This window comes from Callorhinchus milii, unplaced genomic scaffold (genome assembly GCF_018977255.1).
Source record: "Callorhinchus milii isolate IMCB2004 unplaced genomic scaffold, IMCB_Cmil_1.0 Scaffold1, whole genome shotgun sequence".
Classification (NCBI taxonomy): Eukaryota; Metazoa; Chordata; class Chondrichthyes; order Chimaeriformes; family Callorhinchidae; genus Callorhinchus; species Callorhinchus milii.
This window is the reverse complement of record NW_024704742.1, coordinates 38,436,173-38,454,811: the sequence shown is the minus strand read 5'-3', so window position 1 is coordinate 38,454,811 and position 18,639 is coordinate 38,436,173. Positions and strand designations below refer to the sequence as shown.

Genomic DNA, 18,639 nt, shown 5'->3' with positions numbered 1-18,639 from the left:
GTGGTGCATCCCACCTACACATGGAAATCCCAGAGATAGATTGTTGGAATGGAACGCGTACTCTCTCTCTGGAGGGACACATCCTGCTTACCTAATTTCGGAAAGTATTAGGTGCAGGTTGGTAAGAGCCAAGGCTTAGGGACCCCAGAATGCGCATTGGGGTACTGCTGGAGTCTAACCAGCTAAAACCACATAGCTTGCCATTGATATCACTGTCTTGCAACCTTTCCTGCTGCTTGTCCAGCTAAGACCACTCTACCCATTAGTTTGGGCTTCAGGGTTAACAGGAGCTGCGTGGGATGATTCCCTGCCCTGAGTGACTGGTCTGTCCTTCTGAGTCCTGCCAATGAGCTAGGCTAGCTGTGCTGTCGTCAGCAGTGCCCTGGAATACTGTGGACTCGTGTGGCTCAGGAACTGGACTACCAAGACTGCCGCAGAGAGTTGGCTCAATTCCAACATTCCATTGTCAGGTATGTCACCTTGGAGCCAGTTCCGCTCCGAGGAAACCCTGCTTGCCTCCCCCAAGGAGGATAATCTCTAATTGGTTGTTTGACATCCACTAGGTAGATGGTAGGTATTCCTTGTGAGCTTCCAGGTGGGCAACGCATCTCAGCATGAAATGGGTGATAGCCTTGCCCCCGTCTTCCTGTCTACAGCTCGGGCACATGCCCCTTCCCAACGGATAGCCCATTGGACTTCTGGTAAAAAAAAAAATCCCTCCCTCATCCAAATTCATAGATGATGGAACTAAATGAGTGCTGGGTATGCCTAGAAAACAGCACCAACTGCACTTGATAGTAACTCTTTCTTATGACCTTGGAGATGACTCAAGATATAAAGCGTCATATTGAATGCAACTGTTATTTAGTACTCAGTAAATCTTCTGACTACCTTCTCTGCAAGCTCTTCTGGCTGATATCCTAAAAGCTCCAGGTATTTATGGCGAGAATCCTTCTCAAAATTGACCTGCGAATAGAGTTAGAAAAAAGTAATTCAATATAAATCCATAGTTTGACATCCGAGACATTGAAATAGCTGCAACATATTGATTTTTGATTAGAGCTCGAAACAATACTGAAGCTAGTTACAGATTTTCTGAAACAGGAAAATATTTAACAGCGGCCCAAAACACTCGCTTTTCCCTTTCTGCCTCTCCCTCCACCGAAGGTGCTAACTCTTGCTGGATGTGGTTCACAGCAATGTGTCCTCCCTAGTTCATTACCTGATTGCATGCTCTTCATGTCTGACAGCGAATGGCAACAGGGCCTGAGCTACGAGCAGATTCACATCCGAGTCCTAACTGGTCCTCCCAACATTCACCCATCCAGGGCGAGAAATGCCACCCAAGCCTGGGCTTCCACTATATTCTTACCATTCCAGAGCAACATGTGCAGCATTTGACCAATTATTAAATTCAGTTAATTTTTAAGCTGGTTTTGAATTAAGACTGAATTGAAGAATTTATCAAATTCTGCAAGCTCTATGTAGTCTAGACCCGGGTGCAATTTTNCCCCCCGCACTTTTCAATAGAGAGGACTGATTATCCTTTTGGAAAGGGGCCAAACATCATGCTCTGAAGTTATTGTTTCGTCCTCACCTTCAGAAAGCCCCACATGTTCCTCTCAAAGTCGGTCTGGGCATTGTCCACCTTCAACTGGCAGAATGCCACAAAGTCTCCCGAATGGACTGTCGACTGCAGTTGGTTGGAACGGCTCAGGAGCTCGGTTTCCGTGACCACCTGACTGACAAGTACCTGGAATGGGCCAGCCTGTTGCTGGTGCTGGGGCTTCATGTTTTCAAAGGTCACCAGCTTCCCTCCAAACTTCACAAGGCAACAGCAAACAAAGCAACACAACAAAAAGAGGAAAGAGTTAAGTCGCGCACAATTCAAAGCAACGGCATAACACAAACTGACATCGCACTCATGTCCAAACTCATTTCAATGCTACAAGCAGCAGTTAATCAAAGAAACCTACTGCGCACCAGCCTACCATCCTACCAGACCACACACCATTCAACCTAAATGCAGACAGACATGGCTTAATGTACACTGTGGGTAATCAGAGTCAAGCAAGTCATCAGAGGGACTTCCATCCATCACTATTACACACTATCCAGAAGGTTAGAGATTAGAATCAACTAACTCCGTCTGTGCTTAGTTACCTGATCTTAGGTGGGGTGCTCAGCTAGGGCAACACCCCTGGGACCCTGAAATTTATCATGGTTTTAGGCTTAAGAACATTGCCTTAAAAACTAGGTAGTCTAGAATCTTGAATAATTCTTGAAATCAGTCTGAACTTGGATAACATTTTTCACAGTACTTTTTAGGTTTGCAAATTCAGACCGAGTTTAAGAATTTTACAAAATTCTGCTCAAAAAAATTTAAACAGTGAGTTTACGCAAAGACCATAAGAAAGTGTGGATCTCTAATCACTAACTGGGATCCCCCGATGGAAATTATGTGCAAGTGGACAGGATGTAGCTCAGCTGTGTCCCTCCATTCAATTGAATGGCCTGACAACTGTCACTGTCAAGGTTCATTTAGCAACAACACCGCTCCGAAAATAGATAATTATGCTGTCTAAAGCTGCTGCGTAGCAGACCATAATATTAGTCCTATAATTCTTGCATTTTGATATATATATTTTGTGTTGGGAGGATGTCTCAAAGTGCTTCACAGGATATACTGTGAAGTGTAGTGACTCTGTATTTTGCAGGTGAATCCAGCAGCTAATATGCACATACCCACAGCACTACAATGGATTGTCAGCCTAGACTATATGGTTTCCAAGTCCCAACATGGGGCTTGAACCCACAACTTCTGACTCCGAATCAACAGTGATACCAACTGAGCCAGGCTGACACATGCTTACACTAATATGCTGCTTACACTACAGGGCACATTAAATATGGCTGAAAAAGCTGAGCCTGGAGCTTACTGGCACTAGGATCTTACATTTACATTCCAGGGCAGAATCCAAAACACTGGCACCAACAGGGATACAACTGCACATATGGTAATTCAGCCTTTTCTGTGCACACACCTTCCTTGATCTCCAGGGAAGTGTGCCACACCCTAGCCTGCAAGGCTTGGGGGGAGGGGGGGGAGGGCGGGCAGATTCATTCCTTCTCTTATTCCCTCCCCATGCCACTCCCATTTCATCTCCTGTTCCAGGGTAGATTGTACAAAGTGCAATACTTACAGCAAACGTGGCTCCCACAGGACGCCGGACCCACTTGGGTGGTTTCTTCAGAGGCAACACAGCACTCGGCTGGGCTGTGGTTTGAGGTAGCTGTAAGGGAGGAAGAGCCTGTCCAGTGCCAAAAGGGTCCAGGTTCCCAAATGAGGAGGAAATCTGTCAAGAAGAGGAGGTACAGCATTGGTTGTCATGGTGCCAGAGAGCAACATTTCAATGCAAATACGCATTGCTGTTGCTCCAAAGAAGCAACAGTATGCCACTCACACTAAAACCACGGCTTCAATAAGCTTAAGCAAAAGCAACAACTTGCTCTTATATAAGACGTGTCATGTAGAATGAGCATCTGAAAAACATTTCATGATGATGACAGGAATCAACAAACAAGGAGGAAGGAGAGATGAATTTGAGAGCAATGACCTGGGCCAATAGAAAAGTGAGGCCGCAATTTCCCCTCAGAATCCGCTAAAACAGACACTTCCTGCAAAAACTCTGTAAACATGCCGTGTGTCTGGCCCCGGGGCCTCTTCGTACCAATTCCAGCTATTTGCTCGATGACCTCGGTGTCTCTACTGTGGGCAGAGCAGCTCCAGATACACAGGTGTGGCGCGGGTAGGGAGGGGGGAGCAGGATGGTGGTAGCGACCCGGATGGTCTGTGTGCTCTTTGGGCCTGCCCCCCCCCACCACCCCCCAAATGGGCCACACTTTTTTTGTTAAAGAATGCATTTAATAACTTTCTTTGCAACAATTCATGTGTTTTTTTTCATGTTTAGTTTTTATCAATAAAGTTAAAAAAATCTAGGTTGGCAGTAAAAATGTGACTCAATAGCACCAATTTCCACAGAATGTGTCAAATTTCCCCACAATTTTGGCAAATATTTCCATAATTTACTATTGGCCCTGGGGATGACTAAAAGCACAAAGAGATAGCAGGGAGTGAAGGCATCATATGAATGGGCTCTCTCACACACACACCCCTATACATCTACACATACTCATGTACACATACACAAACCACCATCTTTGAGAAGCGTCACTTACGCTGTCAGCCTGCCTCTGCCTCTGCTCATCCACATTCCCGCCCATGAGGGAGTAGATGCTGATGCGGCCATCGAAGGCTGCAGCAGAGAGGACAGCCGGGTTCCTGGGACACCATTGAATATCAAAACACCACTGAGTAGCTGTAGGGAGCTCATACACAACCTGGGCAGGGACAAGGAGGAAACATAATGAATTATGATGGATAACACCTGGTAATAATTCAGTCATCTTGCTCCTACCCAATACACCATCCAACCTTCAATTATTTACAGAGCTGTTCAGTAGGCCCTGCACTTACAGTATGCGGTCACCCACTGCACACAACCAATATGGGGAGAATGTAGCAGAGGTTCATCCTCTTGTTTCTTCATCCCCTTCAAACAGCAGCTGAAATGCTCTTACAATGGAAAGTGCAATCCCCAGTGACAAACTAAGCCAGAGTCACAGGAAGGTTCCATGTACTTAACCTTGTATTGAGTTACTTACTCTCAGTCTGAGCAACAATAGAATCACAAAGATTGGCCTCAGTGTACCTGGGCTGTGAGGGAAGGGGCGAGACTATTAGCTCAGGGTCCTATTCCTGATTGTTATCCAGATGAGGGCATGATCAGGCTTAGTTGTGACAGCGCAGGCAAATAGCCTCTGGCGCTGTTAATTACATAATTTAGGAGACCTACAATTCTCATTGTACATGAGTTCACACACAGCTTTCACAACCTCCAGAATGGCTTACATAACTCAGATAACAGATCCCAATGGCTAAACAGCTTCACACATGAATGGTCACTTTGGCCAAGAAATCAGGCCATATGGCAACTGTGGAACCATACTCCATCAAGTCAACATCTTCACCACAGGATGAGGAGAAAACTGGGAGAATTTATGTTTGTGATTTTTTTAAAAAACTCATATCGCAGTATCAGCTAAAAACAAAATCAGTAAAATTCAGGCAATTTCCACAAGCCCATCAACAGAGTAGACAGCAAATGGATGGACAGAAGTAAAATACTATGTGTTACTGAAGAAAGTTAAAGATTTATGACCCAGTCATAAAGTGAGTGAAAGCGCTGAGTGTCACAGTGCAGAGGCCATAGTGGTATTTTGTATCCCACTCTCTGCTTACCTCTCCAGACATAGGGAATTTTCCATTCCACACACTCAGAAACTCTGGTTTAGACACTCGTAAGCACAGTGATGGCTTTCCACATGTGATAGATACCAGGGACCAAATAACAAAAGCTTACCTCTCCAGTGTTGGGGTTCCAGCACAGAATCCGGTTGTCTTTGCCACAACTGAGGAGTAGCTCCGAGTCTGCCAGACTCCAGGCAATGGCTAAGATTCCTCTGTAAAACACATCAGGATTTACATCAGCCACAATGGAATGCTCTCCCTTTACTCTTTTGGAATTATTAAAGAGGGCAAAGGGGCCCAAAATTTTCAATGGCTTAAATCCATTTTCTTAAAAAAGGTCAAACAAAAATACAGTATCTTAAAATTAGTGTCAACTTGGAAGCAGTTTGTCTGCAGTACCACTAATGGACCACGGGAAAAAAATCCTGCAAATAAAAACTGAATTCAAGACTGCTTTCCAAAATTCTACATACTCATAAATGTTAAGATAACGATTATACGCCTGAGAGCATGAGACTGTCTGGGCTCCTGAATTAATAATTTGTTGTTCTCTTTGCAAAATGACTCACTCACCAACTAAGCCAGTGAACACAAAATAAATTATTGTTTAATAAAATTAGCATTTCACTGAGTGAGCTACACCAGAGAACAAATCAAGTTAGATCTGAGGTGCTCTAAAGCAAGGCGGATTGTACCTGGTGTGGTTTTCCAGCACTCGAAGAGGAGAGGTTGCAAACCTCAGATCCCACATTTGTATCACAGGCATTCGGTCATCCTCAGAGGCCACAGCCATCTGTGTGGCAACATCAGGGTGCCAGGCCAGTCCTGAACAGTGCATCTGCCAGGGAGAGCAAAGCATTTTAATAGTAGGCACACAGGCGTGCACACTTACAGGTGTACGCATGCATGTGAATACAAACAGACACACACACACTATAAAGCACAATTGGGGTCTTTGACCTTTTGTGTGCAATGTATACTTTTCACTACCTCTTTAAGAATGTTCTTATAGGTTAACTTGTATATCCCAGAGAATTGAAAATCTTCATGGTGAAGACCTTAAGACTGATGTCTTCAAATTGAAGATCATGTGGAAATTTTGGGAAATATTCTTCAATTAATATGAATGCCACTTTTCAACAGTTCTTTTTTGGGGGTGTCGTTTCCAAATTAAAATTGAATTTTAAGAATATTCCAAAATTCTGCACCATCTTATATTTTATAACACTGGTCCTAAGGCTGAGATTGGCAGAAATTTGAAGCTTCTGGTTTCTACTAATTGAACCGCACAGTCCTAAACAACTGATACTGACTGGCATATTACTCTGGTGTTACTCCGGTTTTATGGTTCACCTCACCCAATATTCAATCCATATTGAACACGATTAATCCAGGCAAACACCATCCAGGATGTGCCACAATGCCTCTACTGAGCTCAATGAGGCTGGACCAGATTCATCACAGCTGCCGTGCTTCCTGGGATCAACTATATGAATGCAAGTTGTTGTTGTGCTACTTACTCGGTTGCTGTGGTCGCTGACTTTCAGGATTGGTTCATTCTTCCTCAGATCCCAAACAACGGCGCGACCACTGGGATTAGCTGAGGCCAGGATGTGCTGGACCTGTCTATTCCAGGCCACACAGCTGATGTCCTCAGGAGGCTTAGGAATGTAAAGATAATAATTAGGAAACATGTGCACATCAGATTGTCTACACTGAGTACTGACTCCTTTCAGGATAACACTTTACTTAATGAAAATCCAGTAAATCTAAAATATTATTCCAGTGACACTATTTGGGAGATATATTGGCTTTTTGCAGAGCATTCAGTGATAATTCACTTGATTGAAACCTAGAACGAATGGGTGAATAAACTAGGGTTGCATTTGCTGGATATGAGGAGGACACGATCTCTCCTGTTTGGCTCAGGCACTGCAGCATCAACCTGCATGGATGCACACTCCACCTCATGGAGCTGGTGCAGAACCTCAGCGTCTTGTTCGATTCACATCTCTCCTTTAAACCCCACATCCACGCTCTGACCCACTTAGCTTTCCCCTAACCCTAACATTGCCCGCCTCTGCCACTACCTCTTCCCTCGGGCCGCTGAGACCCAAATCCATGCATTTACCTGTCCAGACTTGACTACGCCAATTCTCTGCTCACTGGACTACCCAACACTTCCCTACAAAAGCTGCAGTCTATCTAGAACTCTGCAGCCAGTTTCCTTTCCTGCACCAAGCTCCGCAAGCCGATCACCCCCATCCTTGCCCGGCTCTATTGGCTCCCAATCCCCCAGTGGATCAAGTTCAAGATTCTCATCCTAACCTACAAATCCCTCCAGGGCCTTGGCACACCCTGACCTCCTCAAACCTAATCAACACAGCCACTCCCTTTGCTCAGCATGCACCGGACTCCTTCATGTCCCCCGCTCTACTCCCTCTACCGTTGGTGTCGGTCTTTCAGCCTATTTGCCCCCATTCTCTCGAACTGCATCCCGCAGTACCTCCAAATCACCCCCTCCATCACCTCTTTCAACTTCAGTCAAGACTTCCCTCTTTGATCGAGCCAGTCCTCTTTCCCTTCCCCACCTTGCTTGGCTGCCTTCCCCAGCTCATTTTGACAAAGAGATTTCTTTGTAATTTAGACAGCATGAAAAGTAGGGCAATACATTAAATAGGAATAAATAGGGCACCAAATCTGTTCAATTTCATACATTCCAGTTCTTGGTAGCCTTTCAGAAAAAAATAAAAGTAATAAAAATGTAAATCGTCCTCCAAATAAAAGTGGCCGTTGACTTCATGGCTGTTTGTGGGACATTCTAATGTGCAAATTGGCTGTAGCATTTCAATTAAAAATAAAGGCACTTTACAGTAAATCCTGTGAAACAATTTGAGACATCGTACTGATGTGAAAGCAGTTATATCAAGGGTGAGGATTATTTTTAAAAATAAGGAGAAAACATGTTGTAGAGTAAACTTAAAAGAAAACTTAAAAGATTTGGAGGTACTTCCGGACAAGGTCTATTTAGTATCAGATTCTTTTTTTACGCCAGGTCCAACAGCAAAGCACTCTTCTTAATTTTATGAGCAATAATGGAAATTGAATATAGCTTCAATCTGCAAATGTAACTTAGGAAGGGAAGGCAGTAATAGATCTCAATAGAGTCAGGAGTGAATAAGAGACTGAAATTGCCCTACAGCAAGAGAGAAATTCCCTTGGTGAAACTGACCTGCTCTCAAATCAAATAACATTAAAATCACTCCGGAATGATTCATAAAATTCCCTTCTTCATACAACAAAGTTTGCTTTTTATTTTGAGCAGGGATAGTTTAGAACATGATTTTTAGATAGCTTTCGCCAATATATCAGTGAGTACTGTAGAATTATAAGAGCCCCCTTGTAAGGTGAGTTTGCTGATAAGCTAGTCCTGTAGACATGTTTATCTTATTCACTCAGACTGGCTGGTTTCATATGCTAAAAATGACCGACTTCCAGGTGATTATGTCCCCACCGACCTCACTTCCTGCATGCTGCACACATACAATAGGTCCAGGAAGTATCTTGCAAAGAACATACGCGCAACATGCAAGAAATTATGTCAGCAGCAAACGAGCAAACTGAAAGGTGGACTTTTTTTTTTAGCATGAGAAGCTGGCAAGTAGGCACAGAGCACAGAAAGTGACAGCAGGGGTGACCATTTTTCAGGAAGGAAATAACATCAGCCACGCGAAGTTTACAGGAAGTGTAGCAGCCATTTTGGCTCTCTTTCCCGTTGTAAAGTTATATTTGGCCTTATGGGTCCAAAACAGTGTGTTATAATGGGGTTCTTCTGTAATTGACCAACCAGTGTAGACCCTAAAGCCATACAGAGCAGAATTCAGACTGTGCTGAATCGGCTATGGTAAATGGGCAATGGTGGGGAGGACCCTCTGGCTTCTGCAAGGAGGGATTCATCATTTGTCAAAAGAAGTCCCTAGTAGAGACAATTCAAGTGAAATGTGGACAATTGTTTGTCAAACTGTTTCTATCCTAAGCTCTCTGATGACATGGGAACTCAGAAGAAGAGGAAGTCAGGAAGATTAATAATGGCTGCACTTAATATACTTGGGCTGAAGTGGCTTAGCTCCGCTGAGAAGCTGGGGTTCTATCCCTGAGAACGGAGTAGGTTAAGGGGTGATTTGTTTGACATATTTAAATTAATGACAGGAATTATCAGGTTAGATAGTAGTTGACTCTTCCCTTTAGTTCATGGACCCATTAAAAGCTGTAAAATGATAACTAAGGAGGTTAGAACTGAGGCCAAGAAGCATTTCTTTGTGGGTTGTGAAGATGTGGAATGCTCTGCCCCAAAAATCTAACATTACCAATAAGTATATTTAAGCAAGAGACAGTTAGATATTAAAGAGTATGGAGAAAGGGCGGCATTAGGATTAAAAAGATCTACTAAAATGTAATAAACTGATGGAACAGGCTCGATGGGCTGACTGGCCCTGCTCCTGTTTTCCTATGTTCCTATATATATATGTCTGTCTGGTACCTCAGAGAAGAACAAGTCAGCAAGGCAAAAACCTCACGAGCCGGACAACAATCCCGTTAATTTCTGCATTTTCAGTCACGATAGGCGTAACTGGGCAAGTACACCTCAAATCTATTAAACTTGAGGTACACAGGACGGTGTGGCTTTGAAAAAGATTTATCACCACCAGGGAGTTTCCATTTCAATTCTGGCCCCGAGTGAGGAATTGTTCGGTCGCAGCTATTTCCACCACCAGTAACGCGTATGACAAGAGCTCCCTCCGGTGGCCGAGCAGCACCAATGTACTGAGCCATGAAGACCAGAAGATATGATCCCCGATCTGTTCGAAGGTGGGAACACTACTATTGTCCTCAGCATCCTCAGGTTAGGGTGGCACGGGTGTTGGGGGGGGGGGGGGGAAAGAACGATAGTGGGAGAAAAAATTGCCAGAGTTCCTGCTTCTGACCTCTGCTGTAAACACCAGCTGAGAACAGTGTCATGAGTTCAGATGAGTGGTCATGTCAAGTGGATTGTCATTATTTATTTTTATTGTGAGGTGAGGACACAATCAGCTACTTCATGATGACAACCTAACCTTGGTTGTATATGCAAACATTTGCTGACTCACAGAAACAACTTTGGCTAGGGTTGATCACACAATCCCTCTACAGCAGCATAAGCCACTGACTGCCTTCAAGAGAGGGACCCTACCCCCAAGACAAGTGAGAAAGTAGATGAAATATAACAAGATGTTAATAGGGAGCACATACCTGGGATTTGGATCCGGGGGTCATTGGAGTTTTAAAGTTGTTCAAATCCCAAATGTAGATTTCCGACTCATTGGCTCCTGAAGCTACAAGATTGCTCTGGACAACAAAAAACATTAATTGTTTATGAAACCCTGAGGAAAATGCAACCTCACAGAGAAACCAAAACATCTAATCAATTAAACAGCTATTTTGTTATAATTTCCTTGTTGAAGAGGGTATGTTCCCCCTCTAACCTTTAGCCTCAAAGTGCCATTTACAAATAAAAGTATCACAAATGCAACCCAGGCTGTAAATAACATTACTGCAAAAAGACTCTATTGTTAGGTAAACTCTGTGGAACTTCCTGCAACTGCATAACAACATTAAATTGAAATGTAAGAGCAACAAATATTAAGGGGGAAATTCCCCTCTCTGTTGAAGTTAGGGACACTGACAATGGGGTCTATTAAGTGCCTGGTGTAAACCATATGAACAATCATGTGTACAGAGAAACTACAGGTACCATTAATCATGTAGTTAATAACCAATGAAAATGATTGATTGTGAATTAAATAATTGGATACCTGGAAGTTTACACACTGTTTACACAAAGCACATGATACACCTGTATTTACATACAGTTTATATGTGGTACTTAAGAGAGCCTACTATTCACTAACAATGGCCTTTAGCCCAGTTAGTGGATAATGTCAAACTTGATACACCGGCTCATGAGGAATGTCATGCCCATGCCTTCTGGGAGGGGAAAAGGCATTGTTAGTTATAACCATTGGAACCAGATCTCCCCGTGTATAGAGCACTAATATAAACTGCAGGATTGCGTGATCCCACAATGCCAATATTTAATGGAAGCTGAGATCAGGGCATAATATCTGATATTGGCAAAGATATTGGAATTGACATGCTAATTGAATATTAAAAGCCATGTGTTTGCAATAGTCTCAAAACAACCCATTATGATTTCCAAAAGTCGGTAAAGTGTGAAAATAAAAAGGCTAAAGGGCAAAATAGCTCTTCCAAAAAGCATCTAACAAAATAATTTTTCTTGATTGAATAATGAATGTTAAATCCAGAGATAAATCAGGAAAAAACTGAAAACAGACTAACATGCAAACATGGACTTACCTATGACCACAGGTTGGCCACCTGTTGCTTGAACATGCCATTTTATAAGTGATTAATTGGACAATTTACCTGAAAAGGATTGAAGTCCAGTGCTCGAACTGGACCAGTGTGCTTATCAATCTGCCCAATCACAACGTCCTCCTCTCCCGCTATGATTTTGGAGGGATTGTACAGGATGATGTTCCCATTTTCACCACCAGCAACGAGGACCCCAGATGTCAGCCCATCATCTTCATTTCCATGACCACCCCAAATCAGCTTATGGTACCTGGGCAATAATTTGATTGATAAATAAATCATAGTCATAGAATGTTACAGCGCAGAAACAGGCCCTTCGGCTCATCAAGTCTGCTGGTGTTTTTCTCCACATCAGACATTTTAATCCCACTCGCCTGCTCGGTCCCTATACCCCTTAACATTTTTTGTTCTTTAAGCATTGATCGAATTCCCTTTTAAAATAATTTATGGATTTGGCCCAGCGAGAAAACATCTCTGCCAGAAAACCTAGGAAAACCATACGGTCCATTCTTTAGTGTGTGGGGAAGGGGGGTTGTTTGGTAGAATGGATTACCTGAAACCCCTTTCTCCAAGTAGCTGAGAAACCTGAAAGAACACTGGAAAGTATATTTTATAAGACCCTCTACCAAAAAACTCTACTTAACATTTTTTTAAATTTACCTGTGTGCAGAAGAAAATGTGCCACATGATTTCATGTCAAGTGTGGAGTCAGCCAAATCCAGCTCAAAGATCTCCAGGGAAGCATTTGTGCTGAATGTTGCATCCAGCTGCTGAGCCGAGGTACCTGTGTGTATAACAAAACTGCATTTACATCAGATCTTTCACATAAATGAGCATCTCACAGTATGGGGGCAAGAAGGCTGAAGAGTCAATCACTGAAGGTGCAGTGGAGAGTGGGGAGCAAGAAACAGACCAGACCATTGGAGTAAGTGCATTGTGTCTGCAGAAGAATACATGGTATAGCTGGGTAAGAGCAATTTAAGGGACAACAATCATAAAACTAATCTTCTGAATTAATGAGAGTCAATAGTGGCTGGTGAGGATGGAGTAATGGGTGTTCATAGCCTGTGAGGGAGAGAAATTGAACTGCATAATTATAATCCATGCATTTTCACATTTTATGTTGATTTTCACATGATTTCAGTGAAAAGTGTAATTATTGTGCATCTGTAGGTGAACAATATACATAAATTTACGCAGGCAGTCATAAAGTGAATGACTAACTTTTTTAATCTGCAGAATTGTTAGCCAGAACACTGAGAGAAACTTCATTCTCTTTTCACATAGTGCCATGGGATCTTTATCTTTCAACTGAGTAGACCTCGAATTAACATCTCATCCAAATGACGGCATCTAGAACAATGCAACACACCCCCAGCACTGCATCAGAGTGTCAACCCAGATTACATCAGTTCAAAGTCCTGATATGGGGCTTGAACCCACAACCTTCTGACTCGAAGGCAAGAACACTATTAAGTGATACTGCTGACTAGGTGACAATTCTAGATCAGCCGGAACTTCTGGGGAGTAGAGCTGTGAGTCTATTAAACAGACACTTTAAAGCTGCAAACCGTTTCACAGCGATCCTCTGAACACCAAACATTCATTGTCACCACGCTACTGAGGTAATGATTAGCTACTGCTAGTTGGATATTGACCAAACTGGTATTTGCTGAACAAATATTGCCCACTGACTACAAAATTTCCCTGTAAATGATTTTGAGGTACACCTGTCTTAGTAGCATCTCACTCAAAATTTGTCACGTTGAGCAACACCATGCTTCACCAGCTGTTAGCACAATGAACCCACAATGAATAAAGGCCCAACACAAAATAAGTGCGTCAAAGAGAAGCAGAGACGTCCGAGAGACTGTAAGGCAGCAATCAACTATCAGAGTTTATAGCTATTTTTGCAGAGATAAGACAAAGATGGTTATAGAACTCTCAGACATTAGATAGTAATAGTTAGTTACTCTTGTAATATCAGAGAAAGTCTGAATTATGAGAGTAAGCCAAACAGTACTTTCATTGGCAAGCTATGCAGGTTTGGGTGATTAAACTCCAGCAGTACCCCAACACACACTCTGGGATCCCCAAACCTGGCTCTTGTCAAGAACATAAGAACATAAGAATAAGGAGCAGGAATAGGCCATTCGGCCCCTCGAGCCTGCCCCGCCATTCAATAAGATCATGGCTGATCTATTCTAACTCCACCTACCCGCCTTATCCCCATATCCCTTAATCTCTTTATCTACAAGAAATTTATCAATCTCAGTCTTGAATATGTTCAAGGACTGAGCATCTACATCCCTTTGGGGTAGAGAATTCCATAAATTCACTACCCTCTGAGTGAAGAAGTTTTTCCTCATCTCAGTGCGAAAGGGCTTACCCCTAATTTTAAGACTGTGACCCCTGGTTATAGTTTCTCCAACCAGGGGAAAAGTCTCCCACTATCTATTCTGTCGTGCCCCTTAATAATCTTATAGGTTTCTATAAGATCACCTCTCAGTCTTCTATATTCTAAAGAATATAGGCCTAAATTGCTCAACCTATCCTCATAACTCATCCCCCTCATCCCAGGTACCAACCTAGTGAATCTACATTGTACCCTCTCCAAGGCGAGTACATCCTTTCTTAAATAAGAAGACCGAAACTGCACACAATACTCTAGGTGCGGTCTCACGGGGCCCTATACAGTTGCAGCAAGACTTCCCTACTCTTATATTCTAACCCTTTTGTAACAAATGCCAATATACCGTTAGCCTTCCTAATTACTTGCTGTACCTGCAAACTAACTTTTTGTGACTGGTGTACAAGGACACCCAAGTCCCTCTGAATGCTAACACTATCTAGTTTCTCCCGTTCTAAAAAATAATCTGCTGTACTGTTTTTGCCTCCTCGGTGGATGACCTCACACTTCCCTACATTATACTTCATCTGCCACCTATTTGCCCACTCACCTAGCCTATATCTCGTTGTATTTTTTTTAATGTCATTCTCGGTATTTACTCTCCCTTCTAGTTTAGTGAATTTGGATATATTAAGTTCGATGTCCTCATCTAGATCGTTGGTGTAGATAACCTGCACCTCATAGTTTCCAGAATTAGGTAACAAGGGTATGTTCCTCCAACGATAGGGTGTACAGTCTATATACAGGGAAATTTTCATGAATAGGTGTTTCACCTCATTTCCCCCACAAAACACACAGTCACTGTACATTGCAGGATGTGCTGTGACTCTGTGTTTTGTATGGGAAATGAGGCACTTTCAAGGACATATCCAATTCCATTTTGAAAGTTATTATTCAATCTGCTTTCACCACCATTTCAGGCAGTGCATTCCAGATTGTACCCACTCTCTGTGTAAAAAAAATTCCTCATGAGCACTGTCGCAGTTCTGTTTTGCTTTAAGACTTACAGGGGGTACAAGCATCAGCTGATTACAACACTGGGAAAAACAGAGCAAAATTATAATACTTGTCTAATGGAGGAGGAGAGAAGTTCCAGCATTCTGAAAGGTATTCCCAAATATTTCTAAAACTCTTAGATTCTTTTCAAGAACTGTGTGAAAGCAGTTACCAAATTTAGACTAAATTGAAAGAATTTCCTAAATTCGGCACCATCTTAAACTTTAGGGCAACAGTTTTCAGGCCAAGACCACGAGAAATGTTGGACCTCTGACATCCACACAGAATGCATTGTCCAGCAGATGACCAGATATTGATTAGGAGTAGAAAGTCTGGTTGATTATTTTCCCACTTTTTCCCACTTCTTTAGTCCAAGATATATGAGTGTGTGAATGCCCACATTACTGTCCAGGCCAACCCATTCTTGTGAAACTATATTGTCGAAGGGGGGGGGGTGGGGCAAGAGAGGGGAAGGGTTACGTAAACCTTTTTTACATATTGCACAATGTGAGACTTCTCAAAAGGGATCGATTTTTCTAGATTATTATTGAATACAAGCTAGAGATCTCTTACCTGCCGCCAGGTAAATTGGGTGCTGCTTGGCAGGGCTCCAGGCCTGGATAGCGGTCCGATTGATTTCTTTAAGCTTCATCTTAGCTGGGCTGGGAATAGAACGAGAGATATTTTTAAAAAGTACACAATATTACTGCTAACCAGCATGAAGAGGATGAGAACAGCAAACCCCAGCTGTGACCATAAATAGTAACATGCATCTAGCAGCACAAAATGCATAGAACTAATATCTTCCAAATGAATCTTTTCAGTCACAAGGTAACTGCAACAGACATACAACTACAGTTGTTCATTACAAGTACAGAGCACGAGTCTTGCAGTAAAATAAATTCAAAATCTTTACTTGTGATACTTTAGGATAAGACCTTAAAATGTCCTGGTTCTGAGTTTTCTTAGTTACCATTTTACCTTCTGCTCAGTAAATTCAGAGCAGTCAATCTGGTCCCTCCTTACGGTTTATCAGCTTGGGAAACCCTCAAACGCATAAATAAACCACAGGAAAACAGCAGTGTAAACATAATCTGTGGTCTCCAAGGTTCCCTTTAGCCACTTTCAAATCAGATAAAGAAACAAAACCTCTTACACAGATCCCAAAATTTATTTTTTTAATATTTATAGAGCCATTTGTTCAGAGACTTCAAGAGAAAATCAACAGTAGAAATATTAAGGAAATACAAGAAGGGGGCAAATCAAAGGATGGAGATGGGTCAGGTTAAAAACAGGCGTAGAAAATGGAACTCAGAACATCGATGGAGAAAGTTCAGAACAGAATTTGCTGAGTGGCTCAAATGAAGATATGCTTCTGAATAAAGATGACATCTCCAACACAGGCCCACCCTTCCTTCACTTCCCCCTCCCAATATTTCTAGAGTTGTTTTCCAGATTCTGTACATGGCTCCTGTTTTGTAAATATTTTAAAACTTGCTCTGTGAACAATTCAGCCTTGCAGTAAGGTGATGGAGATTAAAGAGACATATGGTTAAAGGGATGACTAATATTGGGCACGACAAAGTGAAGCATTTAAAAGTATAATGTAGGATAATTCAAATAAATTATTCACAGGTTTATTTAGGGATTTAATTGCAACAACTTGCATATTATAGTGCCCTTCACATAGAATGACTTGTTGTGTGCTTTACAAAGATGGAGTCAGATGACTACCCGGTGGGTAGTGGGGAGGGGCACAGGCACAGTCGAAGAGGTAGACTTTAACGTGTGACTTATAAAGACAGGTGGAGAGGTGGAAAAAGGGAGGGAATTCTAGAAGATAAGAGGTGTCAAATCTGAAGGTTCAGCTACCAATAATAGTGTGGAGGGCACAGGGGATGTGCAGTAAGCCCAAGATAGCCATGTGAAGAGGGCAAGTAAAGGAGTGAGATAGAAGGTCAGAGAGATAATGAAGTGCTAGGCTGTAAAGTTTATAGGAGAGGGGATGAATGATAAGGCGAAGAGACAGGGAGGCAGTGGAGCCTAGCGAGGCCTGCGTAACGGGCATTCGGAGTCTGGTATGGCTAAGGATATGGCGGTAGAGTTTAAGAAGTTTGAGCGTATAGATGGTGCAGCGAGGGAGACCAGTAAGACTACATTTGTAAAGTCCAGGCAGGATGTTACAAAGGTGAGGATAAGGGTTTTGTCAGCTTTTGGTGAGAGGTACAGGCAGAGGCGGGCGATGTGGTGGTGGAGATGAAGAAAAGTAGTCTTGATCAGGGATCAGAGGTGAGGGAGAAAGGAGAGCTGAGGTTCAAAGCAGATGTTAAGGTTGTGCACTGGTACGAGGTTGAGGAGATCAGAGCCAAAAGTGAGGAGAGCCAAGGTGGATAGCTTTCCTTATGCATATTGAGTTGCAAAAAGCTGCAGCTCATCCAGACCTTGATGTCTGATAGGCAAGCGGGCAGTGTACCTGGAATCAAGAGTGGAAGTGAAAAACTAAATTTCGGTTTCATCCGCATACCTGTGGTCGACAAGGAAAAGGAGGGGGACCGAGGCTAGAGCCCCAGGCACTCCACAGGCGACTGTGTGAGGGTGGAGGAGAAACAGAAGAGACAAAGGAGATGGCGGGCCAGGTAGAACTGGAACGTAAAAAGAATCAGCCCGGTGCCACCTACTCACCCAATAGAGAAACAATCTCCCAGATATATCCAGAAATAGAAATAATTATGCACAGCTATTGAAGTTGAATGGGAACACCACCAGTTGTATGGTTAAGGCAGCTTTTATAGTAAGTTAGGGTTTCAAATAAATTATACTAAAATAGACAGGCGGGGGCCCCCATAGTGGAGTGGTTAGAGCTGCATCTTATAGACGCTGATTTGAATTCTGGACTGCGGTCGGTTTGCTGGTCTCAGCCATAGCTGTATGAGGAGGATAAATTGGCCATGGCTCTCTTGGATGAGGGGGGTTAAAATCTGCCAGGTTTCCTGTTCCTGGTTCCTCTTCAGCATCCTCTACTAACAGTGCAGCTGGAGGAGGAGAGTCAAGGAGCTTCGACAATCTCAAGGCTCGTACATGAACAATGGTGACTTTGGCAGGATATCAAAGGCAACCAGCCCAACTGAGCCCACCCACCCAGTCAGAGGAGCCTGGATACCAGGAGCAGCGGCACATGCCAATGCTGAGAACATTAGAAAAACATAACACTACATTTAAATACAAAAAAGACTAATTACCATCTTATTCTATGTAATCAAGCAATAAGGTCAAATCAAGGATGGGCAAGAAAAGCTACATCCTAGAGCAGCAAGGACATCTTTGTGAGACGTTTGTACAAATAGTTCAGTGAAATCTGCATATTATTGAAGAAAACAAACATTAGGAGCATGTGCAACAAACCATTGTAGCCTTTATTTTGAAAGCAAGT

The 18,639-nt window shown here is 42.8% G+C and overlaps 1 protein-coding gene across 1 annotated transcript in view; it reads right to left on the bottom strand.

Annotated features, from left to right (window-relative positions):
- The window catches only part of sec31a (SEC31 homolog A, COPII coat complex component), a 53,413-nt gene that overhangs the window by 24,922 nt on the left and 9,852 nt on the right, over positions 1-18,639 (bottom strand). The window contains exons 2-12 of the mRNA XM_042340526.1: positions 15,783-15,871; positions 12,464-12,587; positions 11,855-12,053; positions 10,661-10,756; positions 6,892-7,032; positions 6,067-6,209; positions 5,484-5,583; positions 4,240-4,401; positions 3,204-3,356; positions 1,598-1,822; positions 892-966 (exon numbers count right to left, since the gene is read on the bottom strand). Coding sequence (XP_042196460.1) covers positions 892-966; positions 1,598-1,822; positions 3,204-3,356; positions 4,240-4,401; positions 5,484-5,583; positions 6,067-6,209; positions 6,892-7,032; positions 10,661-10,756; positions 11,855-12,053; positions 12,464-12,587; positions 15,783-15,861 — 1,497 coding nt within the window. The 5' untranslated portion in view covers positions 15,862-15,871. The remainder of the gene's footprint in view (positions 1-891; positions 967-1,597; positions 1,823-3,203; positions 3,357-4,239; positions 4,402-5,483; positions 5,584-6,066; positions 6,210-6,891; positions 7,033-10,660; positions 10,757-11,854; positions 12,054-12,463; positions 12,588-15,782; positions 15,872-18,639) is intronic.